The sequence below is a fragment of the Lycorma delicatula genome, chromosome 5 (assembly GCF_047948215.1).
Source record: "Lycorma delicatula isolate Av1 chromosome 5, ASM4794821v1, whole genome shotgun sequence".
Taxonomy (NCBI): Eukaryota; Metazoa; Arthropoda; class Insecta; order Hemiptera; family Fulgoridae; genus Lycorma; species Lycorma delicatula.
The window spans coordinates 17,076,857-17,090,283 of record NC_134459.1 but is presented as its reverse complement, the minus strand read 5'-3'; the positions used below and the strand labels follow the sequence as shown (position 1 = coordinate 17,090,283).

The window sequence follows — 13,427 nt, the reverse complement described above, 5'->3', positions numbered from 1 at the left end:
CACTATGAGGCAGTAGATGTTTCGTCATTTTTCTGTGCTAAGCGATTGTATTTTGAAATATTTTTTCTATTCTCTTGTTCGTGTTTTTAATTTATTGTTATATGTACTTTACGAATTGTATTTAAATTTTGTGTTAACTTATGATTTATATGACATAATTTCAATGACTATATTTTGAATAAGTTAAAATTATCAACTGATTAGGAAATGAGTAATAGCAACATAAAAATAATACAATTAATAGTTTCTGTAATAATAGTAATTATTATTAGGAATTAACATGAAGTAAAGCTTACCAATAATGAACATGAATATGTGTGACCATCCTCCATTACTAAAGTAACTGGCTGATTTCTTTCAGTTGGTAACTGATAACTTTTCACTTTTGATCCATGAATAACTGTAATTTTATCCTTTGATTTATCAAGTTCTTTATCAATAGCTGATAAAAGTACATCATTTTCTACAATGTAAGCAATACAATCAGAACTTACATTACCACTAATATCAAATTCAACTGCAGCAACTGATCCACTACCCCATACCTGTAGAATTTAAAATTAGTGTATTTAATTTAAACTTAGATTTTATACATATATATCAAACATTAAAATGAAGGTTATAGTGTTTTTGGGGCTCTAAAGGAATTTTGTAGGAAGAATTTATGAAGCTAGGCATAACAATAACTGCAAACATTTATTTGAAACACTGATAAAGCATAGAAGGGAGATGCTAACTAATGAGGATCATTTTCTTGCATGACATTATATGCCCTCATACTACTTACATTTCTGATTTGGCACTGTCTGATTTTTATCTGTTTATAAAATTGAAGAAATGGCTAGTTATTAAACACTTCAAAAGTTGTAATGAACTCATGGATGGAAATTTTGGTTAAGAAATAATATAAGTATTTATGCAGCTTATGTAAGTAGTAATTTTTTACAATTTATTTCATTTATTTTTATCACTCAAGTGGAGGTTAAATTACAGATAGCCCTCACAATTTTATTTATTATACTTTAAGGTTACGTATTTTTTATTACTTCTTACTGATGCATTTAGTCCCATTTAGAATCTAAAAAAGACTTCAAATATAATGTCATCAAAAATCACAATCCTATTGTGCATAACAAAATCATCAGAAAATGTAAACGAGCAATTTCTTTAAAATACAACTGCAAGTAAGAATAAGTTGCGTAAGTTTTTGGAGCGTAAGATTCCAATACTATATATACTCCAAACCACATAAAAAAAAATATATAAGTTGATAGAAATGTTTAGAGCAGAGAGGATTTTATAAATATTTAAATAATGAATTACCTTCATTTGTTTCACTGGTTTAAACCGAGCAGCTTTTATGTGATTCCAGACATCAACAGATTCAAGAAGTTTTTTAGTTGATGGATTCAATGCAGATACTCGATTACTGTAATTATTACTGAGCTTCCAGTTTTTCTTTGGAGCTCCCTCAATCAACAAAATCTTTTGATTTTGTAACATAGGGGCTCTTGCTGAAAAAATGTACAACAAACTTAATATAAAATTAACATAATCTTCAAATAAATAACAGAATTTAAGAAAACTACCCTTTTAATAATATTAGTAATATAAATATTCCTCTTACTTCCAAACTACTTTATGGGAAAGATTTCAAAATTGCCAGGATTCCAGAAAGAAAAGTGTGGTTTTAATAAATTTCCAACCCCTTGCAAACTTCCCTTTTGGCATAACTAACAATTTTTGGCTAAAGAGATCCCACCTTATGCAACAGAGGGGCTAAAATTTCTGTTTAGCTGCACTTGTAGTCTTTGTAAGGGTAGATTTCTAGCATAAGAAAAATAGTATGAAGGTGGAGTGTCAACAAACCTATATTTCTTCTATAGGCCTACAACCGAATAAAAGTCAATAATACATAAAAACTTTGTAGTACACGTTTTCTGAATTCGAGATTATTTTATGTATCCTTGACTTATTTTATTTTTTTACTAAATCCATAATAATTGATTTTGTTTGGTATAAGGCTAGCATAAAAGGCCTTGTCTCACAGAGAAAACAAATCATCTTATTAATGAGGAAATTAAATTTTAATAAAAAGAAATTCTATTTTTATGTAAAATTGTTTTATGCTTATGTTCTATCCTTATGTTAAGTTGTTGTTACAAGGTTAATCAATGCTAGCCTATTTTGTTACCCATAGAGAAATTTATAATCTCATGTTTTCAAATAATTTTTTGATAATTCTGAACAATTACTTGATCACCTTAATTTTTTTTCATACTTTAACATAGTATGAACTTAAATGTGCTTAGAATCAGAAAAATAGAAGATCTAAATGTCCAAAAGCAGGCGACTCATTCAAGGTCAAAGTCTGTGCTATGTTATCAGTATTCTAGTCAATTAGCAATCAGTTTTGTGAGTTATGGCGAATTGTTCAGATGGTAATCTTTCTCTGAATAGAGGTTAGGGTTAAGGTTAAAGTTTTATGAACAGAGGAATAAACCACAAACTAAACTTAATAGTCATCAGAGTCAGAATTTGAAGATAACTGATTGTGCTCATTGTAAGGTGATTATCTGTCACACACATAATTAGTAGCATGTGGCGTAGTCTCTCTCTATAGCAATTATATTTTTTATTAAATGTAAATTAGGCCAAGTATCTATGAGATACTGTTAAGTATTGCCACAATTTTGTAATTTATTCCTAGCCTCTCTCCAAACAAGTCAAACCTTAATCCTAATATCACTACATAGAACAGATTAGTATCTGAACAGGTCTCAACAACTCACACAACAGATAGCTAATTGACAAAAGTGCTGACAACAGGGCACAGACTTTGACTTAGCGTGGGTCACCTGCTATCCAAACTTGCTTTCTTGTATATCCAAACATTTAGATCTTGTGTTTTCCTGATCCTAAACATATCTATTATAGTATATTAAAATATGAACAAAATTAAAGTTGATCAAGTAATTGGTCAGAATTGCCACCAAATGAAACAAATAAGTAGAAAAATAGGCAGCAAAGCAAGGGATTGTTCAAAGAAAACACCACTTTCTATTAATTTTAAATGGTGAATGGGCTGTTTATTATCACTGATAAATCAAGACTAACAAACAGAATGCTTCTAGTAAACAGATAATAGTTTGTATCAATGTACATAACATTTTCCATTCTGGCTTAATGCCAAACATTTATTTTAGTCAAGAAATAAAAATGATCATTATTACTGATACAGCTTTTAACTCTTCATAGATCTGAAAAATAAAAAGTATAACTATAAATATTTGAAAATATTTATTATAAATAATAAAAAACATACACAGTGTACATGCTAAGGATGAACCAATCATCCCTCCACCTGAAATAATTATATCATAATCAAGATGTTTTGAACTGCCAATTGATTTCAAGTGTTCTGCTGTTGAATAACATCTTCGTAACATATACAACTGTTTACAATTCATAATGAATATACCTAACGCAAAAGCTTATTTCATAACCTCAAACCGTTGTCGGGGTTTTAATTTGTACTTCGAAACAGCTGCGAGACCATCCTAAAATATTGAAAACTGAATAATAATCGATGGCTACCCGATTAAGATTATCGATAGTGAGGATATACGCCTAAATAGCAATTTTCTATCAACATGTTTGCTGAAACCTTAAACGTCAATTTAGTTTAAACTTTAGTTTTGTTATAAGAAGTTCTGTGTAATAACGTATTTTATTCGCGGTTTGATTTAATATAACTTTTACCGTTACTCAGAGTTGTTTTAAAATCATCGTGTTTTTTCTGATAGTTACAAAACTAAGTGAGCCAATATGATTGAAGTATCTGCGAAATTGGTTGGCGGTCCCGTTTATTTACCTGGAGAAAGTATTGGTTGTTGTATATCATTTTCCAATCCTCCAGTTCCTTCTGATACAAGATCTAGAAGTAATAGGTATTGTTATTTTTGTAAATATTCCTTATTTTTTTAGAAATTTAATATAACCTAAATTAAATTACTGTAGTATTTGAAATAAAATTTTTGCATTAATTTGTTTATTGCGTTTGATTTTGATAATAGAGTTACAAATTATTTAGCTAATATGAAGTTAATTAACTACCTAACAATGAGAAATTTTGGATAGCTTGGTTTTGATGCATGTGGATTTCTAGTATGAAATGTGTGTCTTATGTATGGAGATGAGGGCCAACATACAGATTATTGATTAAAGCATGCCCATTTCAGTACAGTGAAACTGGTAACCAAGAATAAAATGAAAAACTGGTGTAATGAATTTGTTATGCTCTTACATATGTTGGTTGGTGAAAAATTATTATAACTATAAAATTTGAAACAATTTACTGCTTTTTATAAATACATTAATTTTAATTGCTGCAAAAAATTTCAGTTGGTCTTATGACCATCCTCAATGACTGGTTTAGTCAGCATTCCTTCAGTGACTTGGTTTAAACAAGACATTTACAGTTTTGTAACAGGGAATGTAAAATTTTGTTGTTGAGAGAACTTACATTTCTTCAACATAAAGAGATAAGACTATGGATGGTTTCTGAGAGGAAACAGTTCTGGAAGGAACTGTCCATAATTTTTGAGATCACCAATTGATTAATACTTAATATGGATTGAACAGTAGCATGCCAACATTTAAAACCTCACTTCTGTTAAGGTTTGAGTATTGTGTGGTTAAAAGCTTAAGGATAAGTTGAAATTTCAAGGAAACTTTTCTTTTTCCTTTTGGGCATTCGCTTGTGCATAATATTCTTCAGGTAAAATAATTCTATAAATCAACAGGTAGGATTTACTAAAACGTGAAATAATTAAAATATTAGAACCTTAATAATCTTGATATTTGAGTGTGTAACATTAAACAAGAGCAGCAGGTTAGACAATAAAAAATGGAGAGGTTACTGAAAATTTATGTCAGAGATTTTTTTTTATTTGTAAAAATTTTATGAGTTTGTTGTAATGTTAATGCTTCAATAGTGGGGATCGAAATAATAGACTTGATTCTTGGAGCACATGCCTATGCAATTATTATTAATAATAAGGTACCATAACTGTTCTGAATACATAATTACTTTTCAATCAAATAATAATCAATTTTCTGTTAGTGATATCAAATGATGAAGATTATAATTTTATGGGAAAAGAAGGGGTCGCCATAATAATGGGCCAGATTTAATAATGAGAGAATATTGTTTGATGAGGAAAGGTAAATAACGGACAGCAGTTGGGGATGGTCAGGGCATAGGAGAATAACGTAAATGAATAGGATTTTAGAATTCTGTAATTTATGCTTTTAGTAGAAATTTTGTTAAAAATTATTATGGAAAGTTAAATAATGTGTAAGGAAGAAAGTATGGCATACTATCAGAATGATTACATAATGGACAGGTATAGGAGATAACAAAATTTGATAAGATTGTAGTATATACCTAGGAGACATGGAAATTGATTATATTGTAGTATTGATTAAAACTTAAGAAATTGGGAACAGATAGTGGTATACTGGTAGATTAAATAAAATAGTTGTATAAGTGAAACTTTTGCTATAAATTAACTTTGTTAAGAAAGCTTCATTTATGCTAATTTTTTATGCTTTGCAAACAATTCTTTTAGAAAGTATTAAAGATACTACTCTAGAACCTGTTTTATTCAGTTTTACAAGTTCCTTTCTTTTCCTGTTTAGCCTCCGGTAACTACCGTTTTAGATAATACTTCAGAGGATGAATGAGGATGATGTGTATGAGTGTAAATGAAGTGTAGTCTTGTACATTCTCAGTTCGACCATATCTGAGATGTGTGGTTAATTGAAACCCAACCACCAAAGAACACCGGTATCCACGATCTAGTATTCAGTTTTACAGGTTGAAAAACATATGAAACTGCTACATTTGCTCAATATTGTATCCTTAATTTAATCCCAAGAATTTCAGGAGCCTCACTTTATCCTTGAAGTAGAAATCAGGGCAAAATATTTTGCTAGGTTTACCTTAAAAACAAAAAGTGTTAGTGGACATATATTTATAGGAACATTTTTGCTTGTATTGTTCCAAATCAGCTGTCAAAGAATTGCTGTGCAATTTTGATTGCCCTGTTTATTATTTTCTTCTGTACTATCCACAGTGAATGTTTATTGATGCCTTAATGTTGATATTTATGTACATGGTCCTGATACATTTTTTTTGGGAAGATTAAGTTGAGCATAAATGGATTGAAAAATTTATTAGTGCCCACAATGATTTTAACACAGATGTTAAAATCATTTTTCAGATCTGGAAGATTGATCACATATTGGATTGCTATCTTCCACTAACTGGAAGCAAATACTGTGATCACTGGAAGGTTGTGCCAATTTATTTACTAAATATTTATTTAACCATTTTTAGTATGCTTGTAACTTATTTTCTTAAGTTGAGTATCATTTGATATTAATTTTTGTAACTGAATAATGAGAGGAAATAAGAAATGGCAGAATTGCCCTAAGGTTGGAAATTTCTTCCAGTTTTAATTTTAAGTGCTTTATGGAAACGCATTGTAATTACTCTAAAGGTGGATTGTATTAGGTGTCTGAACTAAATCACTGAATGCGTGAAAGGCATACATTTATGACTGTAAACTAATTGAAATACTTATTATAAAAACATCAGAACATAGAATCGTAAATTAACATATGTGATAATGTAAATCGTCTGTAAGTAAATTCTAAACAAATAATGAAATATAACCATTTATGACCCGAAAGAGGGAATAATCAAGCTAATACTCATGTCTATCACATATGTCCATATGATGAGTACACTTCGACCTCATCTTACCGAGTGTGTAACTTGCCAGCCGCTCGCAATAGAGCGTGCTGAATCCAAAGACAGGCAGAACATCAACCACTTTACCTTGAAGAATCTATGAAATGAAAATACGAAGTACTACTTTATGAAATCTTCCTTCATGTAAATTTTATTATACATTATATGTTTTATTTTATCATACATTGTAGATTGTATAAGAATGGGTTAAGATCTTAGATAATTTGTGAGTCAGTAAAATATTAGTTCTTAAAAAAGCAACAAAAAAAGTAAAAGGTTTTTTTTTACTTGAATTAATGAATTATTTGCATGTCATTTTCATTTTACTTTCCCAGCAAATATAGCTAGAATAATTAGGGAAATTATGGTGATCATGTAAAAAATGGGGTATCAGATCTATTTCCAAGTTATTACGTTTTACGGTCCAACTAGTACATCTAGACCAAAAAACCATGTATGTATGTGCATATGTATGTGTCTCACTGTTTTTGGCCTTATATCTCAGTATTGACAAAACTGATTTTGACTCAAATATCTCTATATTTGGGGGCATTGATAATTTTTTTCAAATCCATTTAGGGGGTTGGGGGATATCATGAAAAAACTAATTTTGATTTTCTTCAGAGGCATTTTAGAGAGAACTTTATTAAAGAAAATTTGTTAATTGCAATGCGTAATTTAAATAAAAGATTTTTCAAAAAATCAATCCCCATCTCTTAAAATTGAAATTATGCTTCTTGTTTTTTTGCTCTACCATCCTTTGGTTTAAATATTTTTCAAAAATTTTTTGATTAGTTTGTACTTCATACATAGAGTTATCAAGAACATCCACAATTTTTTTTTTATATAGTAGAACCTGGACCCAAATGCAGAGAAGATTTTTGAAAATGTTATTTTATTTTAGTCTTTATTGAAGGTGTTAGATACAGAGAAAACTTTTCTTAAGCTTAACCTATGTATGAATATTTTTAGAAAAATGTTTCTTAAAATTTATTTTGCACCTCAAAAAAATTTTTATTCTGTTTTTTGGCTCAAATTCTTGAGTTTTATTATTAATAGCCAAGAAAGTCATGCAATACTTTAACAGCTTTTTTTTGGTTTTGCATCTTATTACAACAGTGCGGTCACAAATGTCTAATAAAAAAAAATTGCTGAGGATAATGACTATTCTTACTATTTTCATGCTGTATTTAGCTACTCTTAGATTTGTACATTTATTTATGAAACACATTATGACACAAGTGTATTTAAAGTTTCTAGTTTGGATTTCTTTTCATGTATTTAATATTGTAGTTTTAATTTAACTGTTTCTTTTAAAATATTATAATTAACATGTGATAATTAAAATTTTAGAGATGTTCTTGAAACGTTGGCGTGGGCAAGTGCACAGATCCATTGTTTACAATCAACCAGTGATAAAATAAATTTTCCTCCAATACATGATAGAGTAATACCAGAAGAAGTTTCTATATCTAGTTCAGGTGAATACAGTTTACCTTAAGTTTATTAATTAAATAGATTATTTAATTGATTTGTTTTTTATTTAATTTTAATTTTTTTTTAATTATCGTATAATATTGAGTTAACTGGTGTTAATTATTTATAAGTGACTGGTGTTTTGTTTTTACCTAAAGAATTGTACTTATATAAAAATGTTTGTTTTAAAATTAAAAATATTTTAATTTTATACTTCTGCATATATATTGTTTTTATATGAAATAATAAAAAAGTGGTTCTAATTCAGCAAATATTGTTTACAGAAAATGAAAACTACTAATAAAGATCATAAATTATTATTATATGAATTATAAACAAGGTAAAACTTTTTTTTAAGCATAAACATAATGATTACTTTCTAAATATTTGAAAATATACTTATAATATTATGATGCAGTTCTTTTTGTAGTTAAGAAAGAAAAAAAATTGAGCATATTTTTTTGATAAGTTTTCTACTAAGAAATCGTTAGATACTAGCATAAGAACATGATTATTTACCTTTATTAGAATTAAGTAATATTCTGCTAATATTTTATACTTCATATAACATATTTTACATATTTGTGTTATTTTTAATTTTATGCGACTGCTTAAAGTTATACACTTTAAGCAGTCTGACTTTAAACTTTAAGTGTTTAACTTTTTAACTATTAGTACTGAAGTAAATTATTAGTACTGAAGTTTTCTTAAGCTGTGAATAAATACCTATTTACTTCAGTGACAATAAAGACTGTCTATTTTTATCATTCTTCCAGCTAATTTCCTTTCTACTCCTTTGTTATTGTAAGAATTTGAATCTATTCCTTTCTTTTTCCTGTTTAGCCTCTGGCAATTACCGTTCAGGTATTACTTCAGAGGATGAATGAGGATAATTTGTATGTGTGTAAATAAAGTGTATTCTTGTACAGTCTCAGATCGACCACTCCTGAGATATGTGGTTAATTGAAACCCAACCACCATAGAACACCGGTATCCACGATCTAGTATTCAGATTCGTATAAAAGTAACTGTCTTTACTAGACTTTACTGGAACTCTAGACTTCCAAATCAGCAGATTTGAGAAGATGTGTTCACTATTTTCTAATAAATCTTGAAATATATTGTCCAAGAATCCTTTTGGTCTCTTATCCTCAAATTTCCTTTCAATACTCTCCTTAATAGTAGGTTCTTTCAGTTTTAAGTAACAATATTTTTTTATTGTTATGTTATGGTATTTTTTATGGCAGTCAGTCATAGAATTATTCAAAATGATCATTTTTTTAATGACAGTTTTACAAATGTTTAACAGTTGCTTTAAAAAAGTTGATTAAATTGAAATTTATTTCAGTTTACCATTAAAAAATGAATCATCTGTTTCACTATTTCTTTTTCAATTAAAAATATTTCAATTTCAGTTAATTTGTTTGTATAATTGTACTAATGTAAAATAAAATAACGTTTGTATAAGAAATATTTTAACAATGTATAATAATTTTTTTTTGAAAGAAAAGCATATAAATTGTAAACTTTTATTAAGTTAGAAATAATTTTTTCTCATCCTTAGGTCGTAAAGACTCACTTCAGTCTAGAAACACTCCACCAAGAGGTATTTTTTTATTTTGTTTTGATTTATTTTTATTTTCAATACACCATTTATTTTTAGAGATATACATTATACTAATTTATAAAAATCTTAGTTTAGTTTATTTTATATTAGATTTTAATTTAAATTACAGTATTTTTTTTTTTGTCTTAAGTCATTTGACTGGTTTTATGCAGTTTTCTAAGATTCTCTATGTAGTGTTAGTCATTTCATTTCAGTATACCCCCTACATCCTACATCCCTAACAATTTGTTTTACATATTCCAAGCATCGCCTGCTGCACAATTTTTCCCATCTACCTGTCCCTCCAATATCAAAGCGATTATTCCAGGATGCTTTAATATGTGGCCTATAAGTCTGTCTCTTCTATTAACTATATTTTTCCAAATACTTTTTTCTTTTATCAGTTTGCCGCAACACCTCTTCATTTGTCACTTTATCCACCCATCTGATTTTTAACATTCTCCTATGTTTTTCAGACATTTTTACTGGATTTTGATTGATCCTTTTAATTTCTTATTTAAAAATTATTATGTTCTTCTATTTTTTGTGATGATTTTTCATTCACTTCAGCTCTTTTGTAAAATAATAAAAAAATTTAATTAATTATTCATAAATGTATGTTTGTCACCAAATGTTACATTGTATATGTTTGGAATTTTGTCTTGCATTGTGACTAATACTATGGTATTGGCTCTTAAAGGAATCTTGAACTGTAACCTGTGGATACTATCCTGGTATTTAAGGGAGCAGGAAGACTGAAATCCTGATGCATAACACTGTATTAAAGAAATCCCTGTAACACTTAATTTTTTTCCATTATTACATTTATTTTTAATGGTTTGTAAATCTAATAAGTCTGTAATAAAAGTGTAAATCTTTTATTTAATGTAAAAAAAAATTATATTTAACCACTATTTTTTGTCAACCATTAAATATTGCCAAAAAAAACAAGAACAATTGCAATTATTGAATTATGATTTTACATATTTTCCTCAATTCTAGTAACTGTTGTAGAAAGTTTTAATTTAAAATTAGTTTTTGTTAGGAATAAAATATACTGTTAACAGTGGGTTTTATAGAAGTTTTATTTGTGATGGGATATTAAACGTTGAATTTTTATGTGCTATTGTATGTCATATTTTAATTAACAGTGTTAAGCACTTCTTGATTGTGGTATAAGTTCTTGTAATTTCTAAACTATATTTTACGGTTAGTATAATTTTTTTTCTTTATTATAAAATGGTGTATTTTGAAAAATCTACATATCCTAGAACATTAAGCATTTAGAAGCTAAAACAATTTTATAGCAGTTTGTAGTTATCATAGATTTAGATTATTTTCACATTCTCTTTTCTTTGGGTGTTAGATTTTTTTAAAATATTTATTATTAAATTATTTTAAAAATTGTAAATATAGATTTTTTCACAGATTTATTTAATATTCTGTGTTACTTCTTTATACGAGGTACATTCAATAATTAATGAGAGAAAAAATGGTTCAATCAATGACAATGAAACTTTTTGAGACTCAAGTTGGCAATCTTGGACAGACATTTAGTCAGCTGTTTGATTATAATTAATGTAAACATAACCTCTTTTGTTGGTTTCAGATTGTCAGCTCTGCTTGAAATGTGTACATCAGAAGAACATCGTTCAGTGATAAGATTTTTGCTGTAATGTGTATACATGGTTGGAGCAGTTTAATTTGGGCAGAACAAGTGTGACTAATCTCCATCGCTCTGGAAGACCAGTTGAAGTTTTGACCGATGCACTCCAAAATCGCATAAATGATCTTATTCATGAAGACAGGCGAGTCAAAATTTCCCAGATTGCTAGTTTTTGTAATATTAGTGTTGGAACCATGTATTCAATCATTCATGACGTGCTGAATAATCGCAAAATGTGTTCAAGATGGGTTCCAAGACAGTTGACTTAAGCCAATAAAGACACCTGGATTTCCATTTGTTCTGAGCTCAAAGAACGGTTTGAAGCATAAGGTAATGAATGGCTTTCTAGATTATACAATAACCTGTGATGAAATGTGGATATACCATTTCAAGCCTGAATCCAAACAGCAAAGTCTTGAATGGAAACATTTGGATTCACCCTCCAAAAAAAAATTCAGAACTCACGTGTCAGCCACTAAAGTGATGTTGATGGTCTTCTTGGACTTGTAAGGCCCCATTTTTCGTGACTATTTAGAAGAACAATGCACTGTGAAGAGTGAGTACTATTCTAACTTGTTCCAACAGAAAGTGAGACCTGAAATAAGGCAAAAACAGTCAAGATGCTCTCTCAAAAGTGTGATTCTCTTGCATGACACAGTGTGCCCCCAGAGAATGGGAGAAACACTTGAAAATTTGGGTTGGGAGGTGTTGGCACATCCTCCTTACAGCCCAGACCGTTTCCAGTCTGATTTACATTTGTTCGGCTTGTTCAAAGACTTTTTACGCGGAAAGAAGTTCAATGACAACTAAGCAGTCAAAAAAGCGGTGCTTGAATGGTTCAAACAGCAAGGTAAAGACTTGTATGCTGTAGGAATCAGAAAGCTCACAGAACGGTGGGACAAGCCTCTAAATTTTGATGTATACTATGTTGAAATTTAATGTAAGTTTCATTGTCATTGAATAAATCGTTTTTTCTTTACATCAATTTGTCTCGTTAATTGAACCTTGTGGTTCAATTTGGTCTAAGAAATCCATAGTTGTGTTTGATCTAAGAAATTTTTAAGACTATAATTTTAATTATTAATATCTTAATTACATTAATGTAAGTATTGTATTCAATTTTTTTTTTTTAATAATTTGTTATGTATTTTAAAACACTTTATGTACTATTAAATTACTATCTTTCTTAGATTTTATTTTCACATATACCTTGGCCAAAAATTCTGTTTTAATTTATTTACTTAACATTTTATTGTAGAAGTTGTAAGTTTCTCCAGTGTTTTTCAACATTTAATTTGAAATTCAATGCTGGCTTCCCAGGTAACCATTCTGTTTGTTTTAAATAAATTTAATTGGTTTATAAATATGTTTGAGATATTTTTAACGTGCTACAATGAATAATAATTATTACTTTTTGAATTATATTATTTTACCTAGAAACCTTTAAAGCAAACTATAAACGCGGCTTAATTAAATTATTTTGAAACATTTAAAGTGTTTGTTTTTGTATTACAAGCTCTTTGGCTGTCTTATGACAATTAAGCAAGCCTGAGCATAATGAATGTATATTAATTATATATTGTATTTTTTATTTGACTAATTAAGCTGTCACAATTCATCATTGTGACAGAGAAAGAAGTGCTCGCTTTATTTGATGCACAGCAGTTGATTGTAGCAACGGATGGTTGAACCTATGTTCATGCCTAATCAGTATGCTTGCATACTTATAATCAAGTTCATATATGTATTTATTATAACTTCTACAAGATAGTATCCTTGTTCACTGAGATTACCTTTGAGCAACAAATTGTTGGTATTTGTTTTGTTTTTAAAACATAAAATACCTATATAACCCTTCA

The 13,427-nt window shown here is 28.6% G+C and overlaps 2 protein-coding genes across 5 annotated transcripts in view; one reads left to right on the top strand and one right to left on the bottom strand.

Annotated features, from left to right (window-relative positions):
* The window catches only part of Coq6 (ubiquinone biosynthesis protein COQ6, mitochondrial), a 32,345-nt gene extending 28,783 nt beyond the window's left edge, over positions 1-3,562 (bottom strand). Inside the window, exons 1-3 of one of the 2 annotated variants that reach the window (XM_075365719.1) lie at positions 3,326-3,562; positions 1,324-1,514; positions 297-545 (exon numbers count right to left, since the gene is read on the bottom strand). In XM_075365719.1, the coding sequence (XP_075221834.1) occupies positions 297-545; positions 1,324-1,514; positions 3,326-3,470 (585 nt within the window). In that variant the 5' untranslated portion in view covers positions 3,471-3,562. The remainder of the gene's footprint in view (positions 1-296; positions 546-1,323; positions 1,515-3,325) is intronic. The other variant, XM_075365718.1, reaches the window with a different exon arrangement.
* Positions 1-13,427, top strand: part of LOC142324762 (RAB6A-GEF complex partner protein 2) — a 164,368-nt gene that overhangs the window by 125,674 nt on the left and 25,267 nt on the right. The window contains exons 1-3 of one of the 3 annotated variants that reach the window (XM_075365721.1): positions 3,648-3,950; positions 8,174-8,301; positions 9,861-9,902. In XM_075365721.1, coding sequence (XP_075221836.1) covers positions 3,829-3,950; positions 8,174-8,301; positions 9,861-9,902 — 292 coding nt within the window. In that variant the 5' untranslated portion in view covers positions 3,648-3,828. Of the gene's footprint in view, positions 1-3,647; positions 3,951-8,173; positions 8,302-9,860; positions 9,903-13,427 lie in introns of those variants that run through there. The other 2 variants (XM_075365723.1, XM_075365722.1) reach the window with 2 other exon arrangements.